Source organism: Falco punctatus, assembly GCF_963210335.1.
Source record: "Falco punctatus genome assembly, chromosome: 4".
In the NCBI taxonomy this organism is placed as follows: domain Eukaryota; kingdom Metazoa; phylum Chordata; class Aves; order Falconiformes; family Falconidae; genus Falco; species Falco punctatus.
The window spans coordinates 26,172,031-26,193,410 of NC_137583.1; the positions used below are offsets into that span (position 1 = coordinate 26,172,031).

Below are 21,380 nucleotides of genomic sequence, written 5' to 3' on the forward strand. Positions count from 1 at the left end.
TGAGAGAGTAAAAATGTAGTCACTAAACCAGATATAAATAGGTAATTTCTAGTAAGAAAGACACTAGGCAAATTATAAATACTAAACATTTATTATTTGAAGGTTGCAAGACTCCATTTCAAACAACAGGGCAAGGTCTTCCATTGCCGTTAGAATTTTGTTTTGTTTCTTTTAAGGGGAAAGAAAGAAGAATGAGAAACTGGTGTAAAGATACTACCAGAAGCAGTGCAAATTTAGATTAATCTTTTTCTTACCTACACTGTCCCAGTGCTCAACTGCCAAGCTAAGCCCTTCCCAGCTGAATAAAGTCTAAGTTTAACATCATCCAGTTTCTTGTACAGCACTGAACAAGAATCACAGCTCCCCTTCTTTCAGCCTTCCCCTACAAGAACATACTTAGTATAGCGACAGCCTTATAGCAACAGTAAAGCCTGGAGAAAGCCAACATGGTGACACTTCATAAAAATTAAACCTGAACAGAAAGGAAATTAAGAAAATTTAACCCTCATGATCAGCCATGCACAGTGCAGAGATATCCAGTAATGCAGTTCACCAGAATTGTTTTTCCAGCTTCCTGTCACAAATACATTTTACACATCTACAGAAAGACAAAAAGGAAAATCATATAATCCAAGAACACTTTACTTTTGGTTTTAAACTAAGGAAGGCAAGCTTTTAAACAGGAATTACTGACATCTTACACAAGTCCATCATATGTCTGGGAACGGGAGGCAAGTCTGGCCTCATAACAATTGCTCACAATGGGCAAAAAAGATTCATTAGAACTACCAAAAGCCAACAGGACAGTCAACAGCAGCAGCACCCATCGCTTTCTGTCCTGGCGACGCCTACATAGACGCGCAGACCAAAGTCGGCACATGCAAAGTCCCATCATTTCTGTGATCTTGTCTCAAGCAGAAGGCAGGCGCTGCAGCTTCTGGGTCCACAGCTTCCATCCAGCAAATACATTAGAATGTGATGTTTGCAAGACCTATTTGAAAAGAAAAGGGGAAGGGGGAGAAACAAGTGTTTAGTCTTATACTACCTGTACTTCACTACTATTAGGAGTTAAGACACAGGAAGAAGGACACTTTGAGAATTACTTTTTTTAAAAAAGAGAAGTTAAATGTAAAGGATTTGGTGGGAGGAAAGGAAGTTAGGGAACAGGTTGATCTGTACTTTTTAAACCCTTTTTTTATTGTGATGCAGCAATTAATTTGAATAAGCCAATCTGAAGGAGTACTGAAGTTATTAATGACAGAAGAAATAAGACAGGCTGCTGCTGAACCGAAGGATCTGCCCATGAAATTAGAAAGAGAAAGCTGGAGAAAATTACCATGAATCAGGGCAGCAAATTCACACTGGATAAAGAAAACCTGCTTTAGATTACAACACATCCATGCATTAGATATTTGTGTCCTTTGAGATTTGTCTTTTTTGACGTCTAAGATATGCTACATTGTTTAACCTCAGTACCCAAAATTTTCCAAAATATTTCTCTAATGACAGCAAAGAATAATACTGTAAACCCCAGGAATACTGGCTACCATGAACAGGTGAACATTTTGGCCTCATCTCCTCTAGAAATAAGTTCTGTATTACAGTCATCACTTATTAGCCCTAAGAAATTAAATGGAAAATATGCATTTCTGCAGCTCAAAGCTGTCGAAGTTGTAGGGTTCAGGTCAGCAGATGCCACAAGCCAGCATCTGTTACAGCAGCAGCAACAGGGTACTGAAGGTCTAGTTTTACCAGCTGGATCAGATGCTTTGCTACTCAGTCTGGCTGCACAACTTCAGCAGAGATTACATCTATTCACATTCACTGAGGAACAGTCAATAAAAATTATTCTTGAGTACTGCTTTGTCAGGAGCAAGGGAAGGGCAGAGAAGGAGAAGGCGAGGAAAAAATAGATGGAACTGGCAGGCAGAGAAGTTTTCTGGTCCTGAAATAGCAGACAGAAGTAGAGATAAACTGTGTCTGCAACAGAGTTGTCTTTCCGATTTGGACATGTAATGGCTGTAGATATTAGTGCTTCACCTGAACCACAATTCTTTTGACTCTATTATTTCTTAAGCAGCAGCAACATATACGGTCCTACAGAAGGCATACAGCAAGTCTCTCTGTTTCAAACAAATTCCAGTCTAAGGAGAGACAGAATTTTAAGAACAGAAGGGTTAAGTTCAGAGGGAATTTTTTCCCCCAGAGAAAGTAACATGTAAAACTTCAGTCTCAGATAGACATAAATGGGGACAGTACTGAAGAAGACTGGGCTAAGTAATACAAATTTATTTTTATATTGTCAGGACACTGTGATTCTATATACCATGTGCCCATATGGCACTTTACATGCATAAGATTTGTAAACCTTCAATTAGCACTGATAGTATGAAACAGGCAGTTATTTAAAGTAACCCATACGGCATCTTTCAGTGTACAAATTCTAACTCCCCTTTACTCAACAGGCTTCCTGTTGGGCAACTCAGATGCCCATACAAACCACCCAAAGGCTGTGGAGAAACAGTCACGAGACACCACCTGGAAGGTGTTCACAGCCCCAACAATGACAGAGAAGCAGACCCCATTCCTGTGCCAGGATACTTCTACCATACAGCTGTTGTATATAGCCCCAGTCTTTCCACATAACGATTTCAATGTGGAGGGTCACCTCCCAGATGTTGGAGATCATTACCCAGATTACTGCTGTCCTTTGAAGCCCAGCAGATGCAGTAGTGCTGCATTAGTTGTTCAAACAGCTCCTTTTCATCTAGGAATTCAAGTCCTTCTATTCTGTAGGAATAAAATAAAAATTGTGATTCAAGCTGGAGTCTCAACACAGTTTTTAAAGTATTCGTCTTCATTCTATAGGAGCTAGAACTATGGCCAATAAGGCAGTTACCTTTCCAGTAAATTAATACAGGTATACCAGCACTACAGCTAGTTTTTGTTGTCAATGTATGAAACAAGTGACCCACAAGATGTTTCCTACTTCTCATCCCTGGAATTTCCTGTTCCAGGACTAATCTGCATAACTTCTCACAAATACCAGTATTTCTCTTCTAACCCCTTTAACTGCATGTATCTGGTCTTGCTGGGTTTAAGGAGACACAACAGTACAGCCGAACAGAAGATTTATCTTTATCAAAGATTTACAGTGAACAGTTGAAGATGGTATTTTCTCCAGACAATCACAAGTCCATATTATGTCTTGGAAGAGTGATGGGTACACCAGTGCAGTTTCTAACAACTCTCCCACATGAGCTCATGATGAAGCACAAACCAAATGGTATACATAAGATCTGAGGATTTTTTTCCTAAAATGGTTCCTACCTAGGATTTTTAAAGTAAGATCTTTGAATGCCTTCCACTGAACAAATGGGAGAACTTCTCCCAAGCTGTGCTTGCTTTAAAAAGTTTGACCTGCCACATTCCTCTCTTGCTCTAGATTACTTGAATATCAGAGTGTTTATTTTCCATGCTAAATATTTGGAAGGGCTGCTACTGGGATCAAAAGAGGCTGAGAGGCAAAAGTTCCTAAATACATTCACAGATGTGAAAGTGCTAGAGAAGAACACTTTTGTGAAGACTTTTATAAATAGAAAGCATTATTTGCCTCATTAACACTGAGGGACAGAGTTTACATAACCTATTTCTTGGCATTTGGAAAAAGTGGAAGGAGCTGAACAGATCTAAGATAGTCAAAAATTCTGCAAAAAAAGTACAAGCTACGTCTCTCCACAAGTGCCATATGGCACAATCACACAGTCATCGTACCTATTTAAATACCCTAAGGTTTTCAGTCTCACCTGTTCAGTTCCATGGCTTGAGAAATCCCCATATGTGAATACTTATTTTGACCAAGGTAACTTGTTTGGCTAATTCAAACTATAGTTAATAAATGACTCATAGCAATTCACGCTTCATATTATATGTACTTAAGAAGTTATTCATTAAAACCAGTTTCCCCCTTTTTAGCTTTTCTTTAATGCAAAATGTTTAACAAGATCCATGCAGATTACTGACCGTTAGAACAGCCTTTAGTTATACCCTCTGTGTACTAAGCTCTGTCTACAGACCCAGCAGTCTAGCTCACAATGATGATATGAATGAAGATGCATCCATCTGTTGAGGGAGAGTCACGCCACACTGTTGGGCACACCTCTCCTCCCTCTCCCTCTTTGCTTGCATAGTACAATAGGTCATAGCACTTAATTACTGCCCTGCCTTGGCTCATTACCTAAATATGCTGCCAAGGAAGAAGGGAGCTGTCACGGTTTAACCACAGCTGGCACCCAAGTACCATGCAGTACTTGGGTCACTCCCCCCGCCCACCCCCCCAGCAGGATGGGGAGGAGAATCAGGAAAAAGGTAATGCTCATGGGTTGAGATAAGAACAATTAATAACTGAAATAAAATAAAATACAATAGTAACAGTTGTAATGAAAAAGGGAAGTGAGAAAGAGAGGAATAAAACCCAAGGGAGAAAAAAACCAACACAAAACCTAGTGATGCGCAATACAATTGCTCACCACCTGCTGACCTATATCCAGCTAGTCCCTGAGCAGCAATTCAGCCGCCCCAGCCAGCTCCCCCCAGTTTCTGTACTCAGCATGATGTTCTGTGGTAGGGAATACCCCTTTGGCTAGTGCGGGTCAGCTGTCCTGGCTCTGCCCCCTCCCAGCTTGCGATGCACCTGCTCACTGGCAGAGCATGGGAAACTTGGAAAGTCCTTGATTTAGAGTAAGCACGACCTAGCAACAGCTGAAACATCAGTGTGTTACCAGTGTTATTTTCATACTAAATCCAAAACACAGCACTGTACCAGCTACTAAGAAGAAAATTAACTCTATCCCAGCTAAAACCAGGACAGGAGGGAAGATCAAGACTGGTCATTTTCCATCCACTTGTAGTAAAAAAACAAACTGGTAAATAATCTTACCTAGGCCTACAAGCCTGGAGCAAACACCTGAATGTTATCTGCCCTGAGGACATGAAAAGCAGTTGCTTTTTCTGAGTGTATTTTAGGACTCCACTCCACCCATCTAGTGTTGTGGAGACTGGATGCTCACAAGAAACATCTTGGGTACTGTAAAAACTCAATACAACATTTCTGTAGCACCTTTTACCTGCAAATTTCTATTATGAGATGCTTTATATTGCACCCAAATAAAATATCACTGCTGCCAGTCTGCTCCTGGCAGAAATAACCCTCTGGATCATTAACGTTGCTCTAGGTATTATCCTTAAAGCTCTGCAGAGCTTCAGACTCAGACACGTTCCGTCTACCCAGCCAGCATCCGCAGGCAGCCTCCTCTCTACCTCAGAACTGGCATCTGAAGATGACTTTTGACTACAAAGCAAGCTATCAGTAATACCTTTTGACATCAGCCTGTGGCAAAAAGCTGTATACTTTCATCATATCAATGGCACGTGCGGTTTCCCAGCCATTTAACAGCAATCGCTCCTTCTGTAAAATAAACAAGCAGCACAGTTTTCAGAGGACTCGAAGAAAAATACCAGAGAAGAGTTTTTCCCCTTTAAGGATTTTGTAGGCCATATGCTTGACCTGTTCTTTGAAGAGCTCTTATACTCTTTTCTAAGCATCTGCTGCTAACCTCTGCACAGAGAGAACAGCTGGATAGATGGAGCTGGGCTCTGACCTACTGCTGCTGTTGTACAGCTGCCAAATCTAAGTGATATCAAGCAACCATGGCACTGACAAGAGGGAACCATTGTAACACGGATGGCAAAGCGTTTCAGTAGGTAGCTGCTGCCCCACTCCAGACCTGCTTTGGTCATTGCTCTGAGCCTTACAGTGCACGAGGTAGAACCTGCAGACAGATTAATCTGGTTTAATTTCAAACATACCCAGAGCTCTGTGCCCCTTTTACCTGAGAGTCTAAGGATCTGCAGACTTCCACTCCAGCCAGGTTACACTGTCGTCTCTGCAAGTTCTCAATCATGATCTGTCCAAACCGGTCTGTCATATTCACCTCAGGTAGAGAATGAGACAAAAGTGTTCCCCCTTCCGAAAAGAATGTAACCGCACTGAAAAGCAGTAACTTGGTTAAACTCTTGAGTTGCCTGTGTCATAAAACGTACAGGATAACATTAAAGTAAGTTTCACATTTTTATACCAAGTCTCTTTTCCCACTGCCACAATCTCCTCAGCTACCTCACGTTTACAAGTTGAGTGCCAGTTTAATGATGACAATGCTACTGCCTTTACAGAGGGACGGGGCACTGAAAGCTGACTCTGCTTTAAGCTGCTGGGAACTTGGTTCAGCTCTCTAGGAGTGATTTACAGCTTGGAAGATCCTGTTACTAATTCCTGGAGCCACCTAGTTCCCCCGAGGCAGCATTTTACTTTCACACAGAGAAGCTGAGTTCATGCTGATGTGATTTTTGCTGCACTTTGCCAAAGAACACAGAGAGGTAATTATGTAATGTTATACACTCATATCCAACATTCAACATCATTTCTTTTCCCTCTGTCTTATCTAAAACCAATATTCTATGATTTTCTCCACATATGGATTAAGTCTCAGTTACTTTGGTTCAACATAGCCCAGAAATTGTCTTTCAGAACAGCCGTACATTCTTTACAATAAGCTCCTCAATCTACAAGGTAAAACACATTACTTAAGTAATTCCGCAGAAACTGCTGTCTATACAAAAGGGTATGGCCCAACTCTTATTTTACAAGCAGAACTCCCACTTTTGAGAGCTATTTTTATGACAATAACGCAGGCCTAAAAATGCCATTTTTGTTTTACCTGCTCATAATTTATAAACATCGCCACTGGAAAAGTGCTTGCTGCCCACTTTAAAAGACTTGCAGATTGCTGTGGTGTCATGTAAACCAGCACACACTCTGCTACCAGAAGCGTTGGCAAACTTGAAAACAAAAAAACAAACACAAACAAACAAGAGAACAATTTCTAGCAAAAGAACAAGAAAAATCTATAAAGAATTATTAGCAAGCAAGTAATTTCATGTCCTCACATTTCTTAAAAGAGCTAAAGAGCTACCCTTTTTATGAACTAGACATTTAAGAGTGAATGAAATCACTTCATCAAGTTGACTAGAACTGGGTTTTCTGGCAATCGACGACTTAACCGCAGGGGACTCCCATAGTTACAGACCAGAGATATTAGGAAACAATCTCCCCTAAGTCAGCCGGACTATGAACGCTGAAGAATGCATATTCTCTAAGTCTTCTCTGAACTGTGATAGCATGAACTGAATGAAGTGCATATTAAAATTCATTTTGCTGAAGAATTATACCCTGTATACACAATCTGCACTTTTTAGTAAAATTAGGAATAAAATACAAATTTAAAAAGTTTTCTCTTTAAAAAAGTTCTAAGAAGAATTTTAATTAGACAAATCTGTTCAATATCTGTAAAATAAGCTTTGCATATTATCTAACAAAATGCAATCTATCATTTGCACATGCCTCTTCCTCCTCCATCCACAAAACCCCAAAAATATACATCTACAGGAGTAGTGTTCCTTAGAATTATGGAGTTTTCTTTTAATTGCTAGTATGAACAGGAAAAAGAAAAGTCACTACAAGCAGGAGAAATCCACAAGGAGCAGCAATGTAGGCAAGCAAGGCAAGATTTCAGAAGATGAAGTGTAAAGATTTAAATGGCAATTTCATGCATTCTGCTTACCCATATGCTCTCTCCCACCCAGCCAGATAGCTACTATTTATATATCTTGTATTTGAAAGGTATGTCCATCATCCACTCCAAAAAATTAAATCCTGCCCCTCCCGCACCCCCCAAAGCCTAACGCTTGAACAATAAAACCCCAGATATTAGCTTCTGGAGTTAAGTTCTCAAAGGACTCCATGGTAATCACTTTACCGAAAGGTCTAGGGAACAATAGGGGTTTTAAGTGGTGGCAACAGAAAATAATTACAAAGATAAAACACCAAAATAATTTAACACTGACAGAATTATTCTTCATTTTGCCAGCTAAGCTCCCAGAAATCTTGATTCATATAGCTCTTACAAGGGTAGAAGATGTTTACTGATCTAAGTACTGCCCATCAGTCAGCATTAAAACTAAATGCAACTGAACCAACTCTTAAAAAATGCAGTTTATGACATTTTGATACATCTCTAGTTTAGAGGTTCCCCTTGAATAACATGATTCTACCAACTAAATTTCAACCAAATTCAATCCTGAAGTAGAGAAAGGAAATTCCTATCAGCTCAGAGGCAGCAAATGGCTGCTGTGGGAGCTCATCCCCTCCAAGGCAAGGGATGGGGGAAAGCAAGAAGAAATTACAGGTGCCTGCCCTGCAACGAGAGCTTTGACTTGTGTGAAAGGATCATATACCCCAAAGGGAACCAACCACCAGAAACACATTCACAGAAAGCCATGCTCCATTCCCCACAGTGTGTTAAGAGCAAAAAGCAAATAGTTCTGTAACATTCCATCTTCTCAGGAAGGACAAAAACACAGTTTGCAGAATAGACTATGCAAGGAACAACCTTGCTTGAGACTTGGAACTACCAAGCAGTCACAGCAATGCCAGCCTGCTCAGCTCAGTGAGGCTGCACGAGGTGTCTGAACAATTCCTTCTGCTCAAGGGCTCAGGAAAAGGTAACCATGGAAATAGCATAACGAGCACTGGATGCAGATACTGTATGTCCAAGCAAGACTTGACTCTCACCAGTATGCTTCCACAAGCCCTCCTTAAAGAATAAAAATAAATCTTACTGTATATCCAGGTTATGTTTCTTTAGCTTTTCCTCCAAATCTGATGAGAAACGGAGATCTGCTCCTACTATGGAATATCGACTGGAGTCTAGGCTGTGAGAATCTACAAGTTTAAAATTTTGAGAGACTAATGGTTACAAATAAGAGGAATGTTAAAATTAGAAATTAAAAAAAAAAAACACCACAGGAACATATGAATTTGAAGTCAAGAGTTTAATACGTTACACCTAACAATTAACAGTAAACTCTTCTTTTTAAGGCATTAATTTCCCTTATACCTGATTGTTGTGGTTTACAGATGGTGGTATATGAGCACCACACTCTGCAACAAGCCTACTCTTTCACTCTGCAGCCACTCTAATGCAGATAAGTTATACCACCCGTTACCATGGTTTCAAAGAATGCAGAGAGAAGAAAAATATGAAGATTAAAGGCAGGGTTTTTCATTTTGTTTGTAGAGTCTAGAGTAACAATGTTCCAAATATTAATAATAGATATAGCTACATAAATTAACAATACATATAGCTATATTTTTTTATGTACATATATAAATATATAGAAGTGTCAGACAGATTTGGGGGCCAAAAGAAGTTATCATTTAGCCATTTTGTATGATCTAGTGATGGTATTTAAACGTAGAGTCAAGTCAGAAAAGATATTCTGAGAAACGAATATTCATCCTGGGATACAACTGGCAGCAAGCTCCTGTAAATGCTTTCCAACACGAAGGAGGAACTAGTCGTAAAGTCAAAAGATACTCTGCCATACTAGCAAAACTGTAAGGAAGCCAGCAGCAACATGAGCATCTTGCTATCAATAATTCTGACAACCAGCTGCAGTCAATTCAACTAGATGAGCCTAGTCCCCATAGCAAGCATTTTACACATGCAGCATCAAACCCACTTAGACATAAAAGTTCCGAGGGAATATACCAGATTGCTCTTTCACGCTTTAGCTTTACTAGAGTAAAGTCATTAGGACTGAATAGTACATAATTTTACCCTCTTACCATATAAGTGTGACAGAGCAAACAGTAAAATAAGTAAGCTAAACAGTGGAAAAAAAACACCTCAGAAGTGAGAGTTTAAAGTGGTCTTGTAATGGCCAGTCAATACCCATCTGCAGCAGCAAGCTCTGGCACAGCTCCAGTTGGGATCCTGCTGCAGACCGACACAGTTCCTGCATGGTAATGTGGGAGCAGATGTCAAAAGCTAAGTGAAGAGAGAAAGAGAAGCCAAGTGGCTGAAGAGACAGGATGAAAGGGGTTTTCCATTTCAGGAGAAGAAAAAAAAAAAATTGTACATGTGTGCAGGAAGGCAACTTATTAACTTAAGCAGTGCTTCAAACAGTCTGGAAGATGTACCTCCATTTAGTTTTCAAGTGACCAACTGTTCGAAAATGGCATTAGCAAGTGACAATAGCTGTCTTTCCAGCAACATATCTGAACATATACAGAAACCAGAACAGTCCATGCAGACTGTTCCAGGGGAAGAAAAAAAAAAAAAGTTGTGTGGCAAATGATTCAACATTTTGAGTCAAGGTTTTTTCCATGTACATGTTCTGTAATAGCTTTACTACTTCCCACACCCTTCTATTTAAGTTATTATATCAAGGCCATGATAATGGCATCAAAAAAGCGCCACACAAAAATCCCCACCACACACAGGAAAGTATTTATATAGTGATCAGCTTGCTGTCCAGAGATACAATAAGCATCAGTCACCACAAGTATTGAAACTAACGCGATGTTCTCGTCCAGTTTCATTGACTTGGACATACCAGTACGTCAATTGTAACCAGAAATAAACTACAATTTTTTAAGTGCTCCAGTAACAGAAGTAGTACAAACACTTCAGAGGTGGAAGTGAATGTCTCTTGCTCACATCATGTTGATTCAAACACTCTTATCACTGAAGAACTGGAAAGAGCAAAACTTCTCAACTTTAGGTTAGAAAACTGTCCTTCAAAATGGTTCAAATTTCAACAATCAAAATTATTAACATTGTTTTTAACAAGCCTATATATGCAAGAATAAACCCCACAGAATTCCTGTTATGCCTTGACATGGTGGGAGGTCATGGTGACATCCTCAGTGCTGAGCTGCGTGGTCCAGCAGACAGTTGCTTTTGGAGATGTAGGCTGTGGATAAGCGAAAATAAACAGCCACACAGCCATAGCCTGGTTATTCAAAGTTAAGTACCGGGAAAAAAACTCAAACACCAAACTAGAACAGGATTCTTCAAGGGTGATTTGATTCAGTGGGAATATTCTTTAAACCTTAAAACCAAGTATACTTAATGTCTTAATACAAGACTCCTTGCAGCAGAAAATTTTAAAAGGTTAAGAAAGCTGATGAGGAATGGATTGTCACTCCACTTCCATCTCCAGTATCTGGGCTGCCTGGTTCTCCTTCTTCAGTCCATTCAAACAGAATGTACTTGTTCCTCCACACATTATCCTGCCAACTTCCCTCGACTTTCTGCTGATGGTTGTTGGCAAACACAACCACAGACAGTACCAAGGCAGAACTGCACACGCATTCATTATATACAAGCTGATACAATTGCTAAAAATCGTACATTTTAAACATATCTGAAAGCACCTCATTAAATATCTCCATAATTCATACATTTCAACATTTATGATCAAAACTTTTATCTTGAAGGAAATCTTAGGAAAAAATATGAAATTTACACTAGACAATTTTAAAATGCAAAAAGAGAAGCAAAAGGAAAAAAAGCTAGAGAAAAAGAGTTAATTTAAGCTAAGCCTCTTCCTATGTTCCCTGTAAGATTTTTTTGCTAGCTTCCACCTTTGGCCTATACATGGCATTAAAAAACCCTTCTATATATAAAAGTCAAACTAGGCAAATAACTTCAGCATTTTAAAATCAAACTGACAATGGCTCCATCACCTCACACTTGGATAACAGACATTCATTTATTGCAAGGCAATGGCAGCTGATGATCGCTGGAATTGCCGTTGTTCCCAGCCTGGATGCTAAAAGTTGAAATACGGCCATAAAGACCCCAGAAAATAACATACTTCAGTTAATGCTCTGGCACCAATTTCTACTTCATTGCAGAGTACGACACTCCAAGCATGAAAATCTGTAAACATGCTTCCACCTTGACTGAGCAGCGTTGGTGCAAATGTATTTCATGATACCTGCCTACCTATAGAGGAGCTGAAAAAGAAAAAGCAAGTTTCAGCTTGCTAGCACAGTCACGTGGTCTCCATTGATTTCTTCCCGTGAACAAGTTTCTTTTAAATTAAGCAGGTTTTTTTTGGTGTTAAGAAAAAAAACTCTACTTTTTTTTTCCTTACTGTAATCTCACTCTTCTGGAAGGTGTCTGCCACCGTGACCTCCCCCAGCCCCACATGCTCCACCAGAACTCTGTGGCTGCCAGAAGCCACTGCCTTCCCTCCTGGCCAGGTGAGAACACCACCCACGCTGCACTAACATGCAAATCCGCAGCAATTTTCAAATAAATAGGGCCACCTCGTTGTGACTTAGGCCAACTGCCCTAATGCTGGCATAGCCAGCAACATTTGGTGGCTTAATCCATTGAAAATCCCATATTCCAAGCTCTAATTCCTATCCAGGCACCAATAATCCATGCTGCTTTTTAGCAGAGTTCTTTGGTCACGACGTTCCTTTTTAAGAGCACGGAGCTACCTTATGGTTTTCAAAGTTTCTCTCTTGTACTTGTCTGCAGTGAAGGTTTGAGATATACCAGATTCAGATTTCATTTGAGAAATGCAAGGGAGGGGGGAGTGAAGGAGAGAAAGAGCCCCACCACTCCAGCCCACCCCATCTACTCAACGCAGACTCTCAGCCTAGGCACATGTTTCTGCTATCTATGCATAATGCAACAGAGAATGTTTCGCTCTGATCATTGGCACAGAAGTAACAATACAAGTAGTTTGAATTTAGACATCACTGCAGTAACCGAATAGTAGCAGCTGCTTATAGTTGCCTCTTGACCTCACTGCAATAATTTTTATTTTTTTTTCCACAGAAACATGCCACCAGCAAGTAAATGCTTCGGTTTATGGTGGCCCTCTGGCACTCACTCACTACCTTAATCTGTCTGCTGAAGCAGCATTATAGAGTCAGGCGCACAGAGCGCAGTGTTTCTTCTGCTACAAGAATTCACAGTTATCTTTCCTTACTCTCTTCTCAGATTAGTCAAACAATTTCCTGGAGGTTTTCCAAGAGACAGCATGCAGGATACTATTGACTCAAACTGATTTCATTAGGATTTTCATCTGAAGGTATCCTTGGCAGCTTTACAAACAACCAGCCCATACAGCCTATTCTGCAGGCTCACAGGCATGATACAGTATTGGTCTCACTCAGGCTGTTTGTTAACTACATCAGAACAGGGTACGTGTCAAAACACAAAGATACTTAGTTTGTCTGGCAAGTGCAGGATCATCCCCAACGCAAGGCATGCAAGTCATCAAGACAGGAACACTCTCTGCGTTGGGTCACAAGCAAGTTTGGAAATGTAGGGAAAAGCAAGCTGAAAAAACCAACTCCCAAAGCTGAACTACACAGGGGCAGAAAGCGTATGAGTGGCACTGAAAAGTAATAGTTCATTGAAGTGTAATTCGCACTTGCAATATAGCAAAGGTGAAGTACTAACTTCCCAACTGCCATAAACAAGATAGTGCTACTGAACTTTGAAAACAATTTAAGCTGGTATTGCCACAGCAATGTCAAACTACTGGAAATCTAACATTCCCTTAGAAATGAGAAAGCTGTTCAATGAGAAGAGTCATCGTGCTGCATTCAAGGGCAGAGGCCACAAATACTGGAATTAAATATAAATATTGCAATACCGGTATTGCAAGCCATGCTGTCATTGCTTTGTCTAAAGGGGAAGCAGAAAGCAGATGCTGCCCTGAAGCAGATATGGTGGTCTGTTAGCACTAGCTTCATGAAATGAAAACATTTAGTGTGTGAAGAAAAGCTGCAAGAGTCACGTTAATTGATATTACAGTAACTCAAATTCCAAGGCATCTAAACAAATTATTCCCGGTATACATGAGACAACAGAAACTGATTTGAGAGGGGTGAGGACAGGAAGGAACAGCATCCCTCCCCAAGATTCTAATATCCTCGTCCATATCCCCTCCCCAAAACACACAAAAATGAGCAACATTTCCCCCCTACCTGGAAACACTGCTTCATTATGCCCCACTGTACTCCCTGTGACAGGCGGTATTCCCAGAACATCACATTAGTCTAACACCTGTATCAGGTCAGACCAAAGGTCCCCCTAGTATGGCATCCTGCCTCTCACAGGTGCCAACAGCAGCTACCTAGGGAAAGGACAAAAAGAGGGCAAACACATACTACTAATACTGGCATCTATGTTGGTATCTATCTTTTTTCTAAGAATCCTTCCATTTGACTTGGATTTCTGGACCATTACTGAGTCAATGTTTTGATATATCTACTTATTACAATACCCAGCTCTTGTATGCAGGCAGTGATAATCAGCCAGCAGCCTATCATTTGCATGTGAGACACAAACTACTTTTTCCACCCATGTGCATCACTTTATAATAATCCACACGGAAATTATCACCAAGTCACTAATTTCACAAGATTCTTCTACAGTTCTTTACCACTCTGAAGAGTTTGGACTTGCCAACAAGCTGCCACTTACTAATCACTCTATTTTCCCAATCATTTCTTAAGTGTTGAACAACAACATATCCTTAAGCACAGATCTCTATCTCCCTCCATAATGAAAATTAACAACATATGCCTACCCTGTATCCCCAGCTCTTTATCCATATGAGAACCTTTCTTCCTCCAGAAACTGTGCAATTTCTTTGGCACGCTTTGGTAAGGGACACTGTCAAAACACATTTTTTAAATGCAAGCACTGTATTAATTGGATGTCCTTTTCCAACGTGTCTGTTGACTCTTATAGAGAACTGCAGTAGGTTTGTGAGGCATAACTTACCTTTACAAAAGCCAGGTTGACTCTTTTTCAACACATTATATTACTCCTGTGTTCCACTAAGTCTGTCTCTTACAGTTTCTACTAATTTGTCCAGTAGAGACATCAGTCCTACTGGCTTGTAGTTCCCTGGATTTCTCCTGGAGCCCATTTGAGTCACAGCCGCCACCTTCCAGTTCTCAGGTACTAAGACAGTTTTAAAATGAGAGGGTATATACCAGTTAGTAGCTGAGCAAATTCATTGTCAAGTTCCTTTAGATCTTTAAGAAATCTCTATTAAATCTGTTTGACTTGTCTACTTATTCTACAGCCTCTTCTGGTGGCACATGAAGCAGTTCCATTAATTTGTCCTTACATGGGAGTTTCCACATGGGTTTCACTTGAACTGACCCTGTGGTTATCGAGTGCCAGTTCAAACTGGGATTCCACAACAGAATTCCACCATCTCCAAGTTAACTGGACACGATGCAACATCCCAAAGATCTCAGTGCAGTAAAGCCTACATCAGCCTGGTTACAGTAAAATTGCTACTCTGAAGTATTTAAAACCCAGCACTGAGAAAGAACAAGAGAAACAGCTTTAGAGAAATAAACCACTCCAATACACTCAGTGATGCATTAATTGCTCTTGACTGCTGTGACTTGCTATTAGTAGCTTTTGATCACAATACACTGCTGCAACTTGATAACTTTGCAGTTGTTTTGCTGTACTAGACATATCTACAGCTGTTCAGTAACACAAATACCATCAAACCCTTCTGATCGACCTTGTATTAATGTCTTTTTAACAGTGCTTACGCAGCATATCTAATTGTATATAAGAAACATGTTACAGAAGGTCTCCTAGATGAAACAGTGGTACTTAGAAGCCCTTTTTCCAAGATGGGGCATTGGGCTTTCATCTTTTGAGACCTGAATGTACAACGGAGCAAATGGCATCTAAATGCTTGGTAAGTTAAGACCTTCTAATATACAGCAATAAAATGTGCATAATATGCATAAATATGCACGACCAAGTTAGTGCATGGCAGTACTCTGACACAAGTTAAAGCACTAAAAGAGCCTTGGGGTAAAGCACTGACACCTTGCCACTGGCAGCAGGAGCACACCTCCTCACACCCTGTGCCCTTCCTCACTCTTTGGAGGGCCCTTTCAAGCCTTCCAGACCCTTAGCTAGAATTGTGCTTATTAAAAGCAACTATACTCGTAATTGTATCAGGGAACACAAAACACTGCTGGCTCATCTGCTAACACAAATTAGTTGGTACTGCAGATGCAGATAATTACTGTTCCTCCTAAAGGGTCCAAAGCAGCTACTATAGTGCACTATGATATTCAGGCACTGAAAACATTATTCAGTGGTACTCGGACCTTTCTTTCCCCCACAAGTAAAAAGGTTTTTGAATTACAGTTCTGACACAAACATAATGAGGCTCTAAGGCAAGACAGTACAACCACATGACACTACCTGAATCTAACATCCTCTTAATACTGAAATGTAACAAACAGCACTGGCTTCCAAGAACGGACTTTGCAGACTGTATTTCCTCTGCGAAGACTCCACTAAATGTAAAGACTTGTGCTCTTAATGAGACAGAAAGAAGATAGAGGAAAATAGATATTTTAATCCAGTATACATGGCTATCAGTAGCATTTTTCCTTTTCTGTGATAGAAAAGAAAACATAACTTAAGCTATGAGAAAAAAAGAAAAAGCCTAAACAACTTTCTGGCAGAATAAAACCACTTCAAGAGAAGACATTTCTAATATGACATAGAACAAATGGGCAGGAGTCTGTAAAAGAAAAAAGCCTCTTTTCCCTCCCAATTTTCTGTCCAAACAGCATTTCAAACATTAAAAGCCTGCCCACATAGCAGAACAAAATGATCAGAAAAGTTTTAAAAGTGCCACAGTACATTGCTGACTTATTTTTAAGATGACTCACCTATTAGAAAAGAGTCCCCTGAATGGGATTCCATAATTGGTTTTGACAGGGGAGGTTTTGATCTGTGGGAAGAAGGAAGAAGCATCTCTTAGAAGTTAAGCTTGATTAACAGTGTGCTTACAATTTTTTTTTTAATAGATAGATAGATATATATACACACGTGTAAGCGTGTGTCAAAAACAGAAGAGAATACCTCTGCCCCCTACTGGAAAGAGAAGCGTTTGCAAGTTAGAGACTTTGTACTACGTTGCAGTTGAGTTTTATACCCAATGACTCCTTAAGTTTTGAGGTAATCATTCAAGAGAAATCCAGACACTCTCTTCAAGTATCCTCCATAAGCCTTAATGTATTCATTCAAACAGAATAGTTACGTACAGTACCAGCTATCCTACCTCTCTAACTGAACATGCAAGTCTGGGAATTTACTGCTGTCTGCAACAGTAAAAGATGATGACTTAATCACCTCTAATCACCATAAGGCTTTCCCTGCCCATTATATTTTACATAATTAAGAATAAAGTCTGCTTGCTTCCCTGAAGTTTCCACATATCAACTTCTCCAATTCGGAACACTGGCTATACAGTCACACGTATGACTTGCCTGCACAATGAAACCTTTATTATAAATCCTACAGCATGAAGAGTTTCTCAGAAGACAGATGAAATAACTGTAGCTTGCAATTCATGACATTTTGCTGAATTACATTCAGTTTCATCCAGCATCATACTTACTTGATATTATGTATTTTTCTTGCAACTATCATTGGAAAATCCACTTCAAAATATTTTCTAGGGAGAAGATTTTCATCCTGAGAATTGGAGCAAGACTCTAGAATTAGGGACATTCAAGTTTCACATGCACACGACAGGAAGATATAACCTTAAGCCCTAAACAGTTTTTAGTTTACACTGGCATTTCTAAGAGTAATGTGGGACAATGTCCCAAAGCTTAAAAAAATGCCATCAAAACAACAAGAACAGCTGAGAGACATTAGAACATCCTCTAAGCATTAAGGAAATTATTTATCATCTTATGTAACGCAGCAATCCTAGACACTAGATCACTGAAACATATATTCCAACAATGTACTATCAGGATCTAGAAGAGCACAGCAACAGGAAACTATCATGACATTTACCATGATCTTCAGCATATTCCTTAGAAAGGAGTCAGAACATTTTGCACAGGTTTACACAGGTGGTGACCACACACTTCTCAAACCAACAGCCAGACTACGAGCATACCACAACTCTACTACAAAAAAAAGAGGAAAGCCTCTTCATTTCACGATGTCACTATTTGACACTCAGACAGATAAGCTGCACCAGTTTCTCCCTATGGAGCAATCCTTTTGTGATGGATATGTACTGCTAGCTCTAGCTCATCAACCTCATGAATTTCTGACCAGTAGATTAAATAGGTAGTCAGGACACTGAAGTGCTCAGTTAACTGAATCCCACCTTCTGTATGTTAATTACACCACACCTGCTCTTTACAAGGAGAAAGAATTGGAATTACAGGACCCACTTTAGCTTTTAAAAAACAAATAAAGTTAATAAAAACGTGTATTGACACATTTTTCATAAGAATGCAGGTAAGAAAAGAGCTTCACATTTCAGAAAAAAATAATTATTTTTTCCCTTCCACTGACTGAAATATAATGAATTGCAACAAAGCAAAATGTGACTGGCCTCCTCGGGCTTTCTTCTAGAAACCAAATTTACAAATGAATATGCTAACGAGAAGACAAGATGACTCAGAGGTGTGTTCACTCAGAATGATACTATCATACAGTATCTGAATAATCTGAAATATTTTCAATTACATATATATGTAAATGTGTGTGTATTTACATATACAAATTCACATTTATATTAATAATTCAGGAACATGTAAATAGAGCCTTTACAATCCTGTACTTCGGGACTTTAGTCCTCTCTTAGTATAGGATAAAAAAGTGAATTCTTAAGGCTTAGAGGACAGCAAATTGTGGCTTTCAAGCTGAAAGTCCACTAGAGGTCAGCTTCGTGTCACGCACATTTTGGTAAAAGCCCATGGGGCTGAGGCTTAAAGATACCTAAGCTAATTCTAAGCAAGGTGAGAACTGAGGCAGAGCAGCCAGGGCAGTCTGCTGCAGCACTCAGCCTCATTGCACACCTCCATGCTGTACTACAGAATGCAGCACCGATGAGCCCTCACAGAACAGTGCTTCAAATGTCCACACAAATCTTTGTCTTCAGCCAAGTTCATTACTCTCAGCTACCATTACCTTTAATCGCCAGAACAGGGTATCCATGCCAGCACCAAGATTAACAATTTGACAGTTGCATTCTGTCTTCTTTAGAAAAGCTTTAATCAGATAACTGACTCCATGAACACGAGCATAATAGCCTGTTAAAAAAAAAAAAGGGTTTTTTTCATTATTATTTTCATGTAATACTTGATGTGTAACACCCATTAAGATTTTTAAGGCGTCTGTTTAAAAAATGGTGTTTCTTAGGAAGAATAACTCACTCTTTTAAAGATACCTAATGGGGTTTGGGTTGGTTTTTTTATTACTAACAAAATCTGGTGCACTGATAAAACAGGATGCCTTAGGTAAATAAAAGTTTTAGTCAAGATTCACCTCAAACTAAGCAGAATAATTCTACCTAGCGCGCACACTTTTGTGGAGACCAGAGCTGACGTACCCCGCTGTGCTGGGTCAAACCAATCTTTTTGATTGCTTTGTAGAGATTACTGCTTGCTGAGAAACACAGAGACATTCCACTCAGAATACAAAAAGCAAAAGATAAAGAGTTATGATTTAAAGCATAATATTTAAAAGAGCAGATACAGTATGGAATTATTACTGTGAAGGAAACTTGTCTCACTTATTTCCTACACTCCATAATACCCAGTATAGAAAGCATTTGTCAGGTGCTGTACCAGACCAGTTAAGAACCTGTTTGCACTGTCTTCATCCACATTCACATGCCAACTTACCTCTATTGATTTCAGGTGCTTTTCTTTCTTTGGCTTGTCTCACAAAATACTGGATGTAAGGGTCCTTCCAGTAGCCAACACTTACAGCAAACCTGTGAGGAGAGGGAAAAAGAAAAAAAAAAAAGAATTATGAAATAAGGCCACCAAGATTTACTCTAAAAGATGTACAGTCTGGACAGGTCACTCTGACCTGGGTGCATACACGCAGGCACAGTTTAAAGAAATCTGTTGAATGTGGGGACCTATTTCAGTTAAGAAGTTATCTAAAGTCTAGTTAAAAGTTTCAGCTGTTGCCATATTAAGCATCTTTTTAATGGCCTCTGCACTATTTGATGAACTCCTGCAAATGAAGACCCTAATCTCAGTCATTTCCTCCTTGAGGAACCAGCAAACAGAGGAATTATCTGTCTACGCTTCCTCAGAGCACACACAAAGCATGCTTTACTTCTACACATCTTTATGCTACAAGCCGCTTGCACTTATTCCAGAGCTTCTACATATCACTGTAACATACACAACAGTACTATTTATTCTAATAGAACTCACTAGTTTTACAACTGATTGGAAAAGGTGAACTCTCAACACCAAACTCAACAACCCAACAATCTGCTGCTACAGCAATAACAAAGAACAAAAAGGCAGCAATAACAGAAGTTAAATTCATGGCTGCGCACAACAGGGCAACAAAACTCCATGCTCCCAGCACTATTCTCCAGGGGAGGCAAAGTAAAGAATTCTGAAAAAATCAGGATTTTTTTTTTTCTTGAGATATCGCTGATCCCCACTGCCAGGCTGTGCAATTCTAGCTACCACCGTACACCGTCTCATAAACCAACTCTTAAGCGGGGCAGGTGTTTAATAACAGGAGCTGGAAAGCTGGTGGCAGACCTGAGGAGTAAAGCCGCTGACCCAGGTGCAGGGCACCCCCCCAAAGGCGGAACGCTGACGGCGTTAAACACCTTCCCAGTCACCTCCGTGTACGCCCCCCGGCCGGTGCAGCTCCTGGGCCCCGGTGAGACAAAGGACACCGGCACGGCCAGGCATGGCGGCACCCGGGGACAGAAGGGGCTCCTCCCCGGGGGCCGGCCCACGCCTGCCCTGGCCCCCACCAGCACCGCCTCAGGGCCGCGGCCCGGTGCGGGGGGACGCCAGAGGAGCCCAGCCCGGCCCGGCCCGGCCCGGCCCGCCCCACCGTTTCGCCCCGCCGTTTCGCCCCAACAAGGCACCACTACCGTTTGCAGACGGACGCATCCTCACACGTGCCCCGGACCGCCTCATCCGCCTCGTCGAGGCCGGCGGCGGAGAGGGCGTCGCGGGCAGCGGCCGCCATAGAACGCGCGAGGCTCAGCCGCCCGCCGCTGCCGCCACCGCCCCTGCAGCCTGCCCCCCGCCGCCCTTCATTGGACAGCCTCCACAGGGCGGTCCGCCGTAGTTCCACAGCGATTGGTCTGAAGACTTGTCCATCCCTACAATGTCCAATGAGAGAGTGTGGGCTACACCGCCCCGCCCAGGAAACGGCAGTGGTACCGCAAGGGAAGCCGGGAGCAGTAGTCTTGGGGGACGCTAGGCAGTAAGGCTACGGCAGTGGCTCCCGGGGCTGTCTGCAACCGGCAGGGGTAGCCTTCGCGCACAGAGCCCAGCTCCGCTGAAACAGCAGTGCTCCGCCCTTCCGAAGTGAGCGGTCTGGCGGAGGAACTGACATCCTGACTCCGGGCGGGACATCCGGGCTCCCGGC

The 21,380-nt window shown here is 41.0% G+C and overlaps 1 protein-coding gene across 1 annotated transcript; it reads right to left on the reverse strand.

Annotated features, from left to right (window-relative positions):
- Positions 1 to 72: 72 nt before the first annotated feature.
- Positions 73 to 21,348, reverse strand: LCMT1 (leucine carboxyl methyltransferase 1). The gene is made up of 11 exons (XM_080384808.1): positions 20,878 to 21,348; positions 19,646 to 19,737; positions 18,930 to 19,051; positions 17,392 to 17,468; positions 16,661 to 16,722; positions 8,737 to 8,839; positions 6,777 to 6,897; positions 5,892 to 5,993; positions 5,376 to 5,467; positions 2,693 to 2,790; positions 73 to 991 (listed from the first exon to the last, which is right to left on the reverse strand). The coding sequence occupies exons 1-11, from the start codon at positions 20,973 to 20,975 to the stop codon at positions 969 to 971; spliced, it is 990 nt and encodes a 329-aa protein (XP_080240934.1). The 5' UTR covers positions 20,976 to 21,348; the 3' UTR covers positions 73 to 968.
- Positions 21,349 to 21,380: the final 32 nt, after the last annotated feature.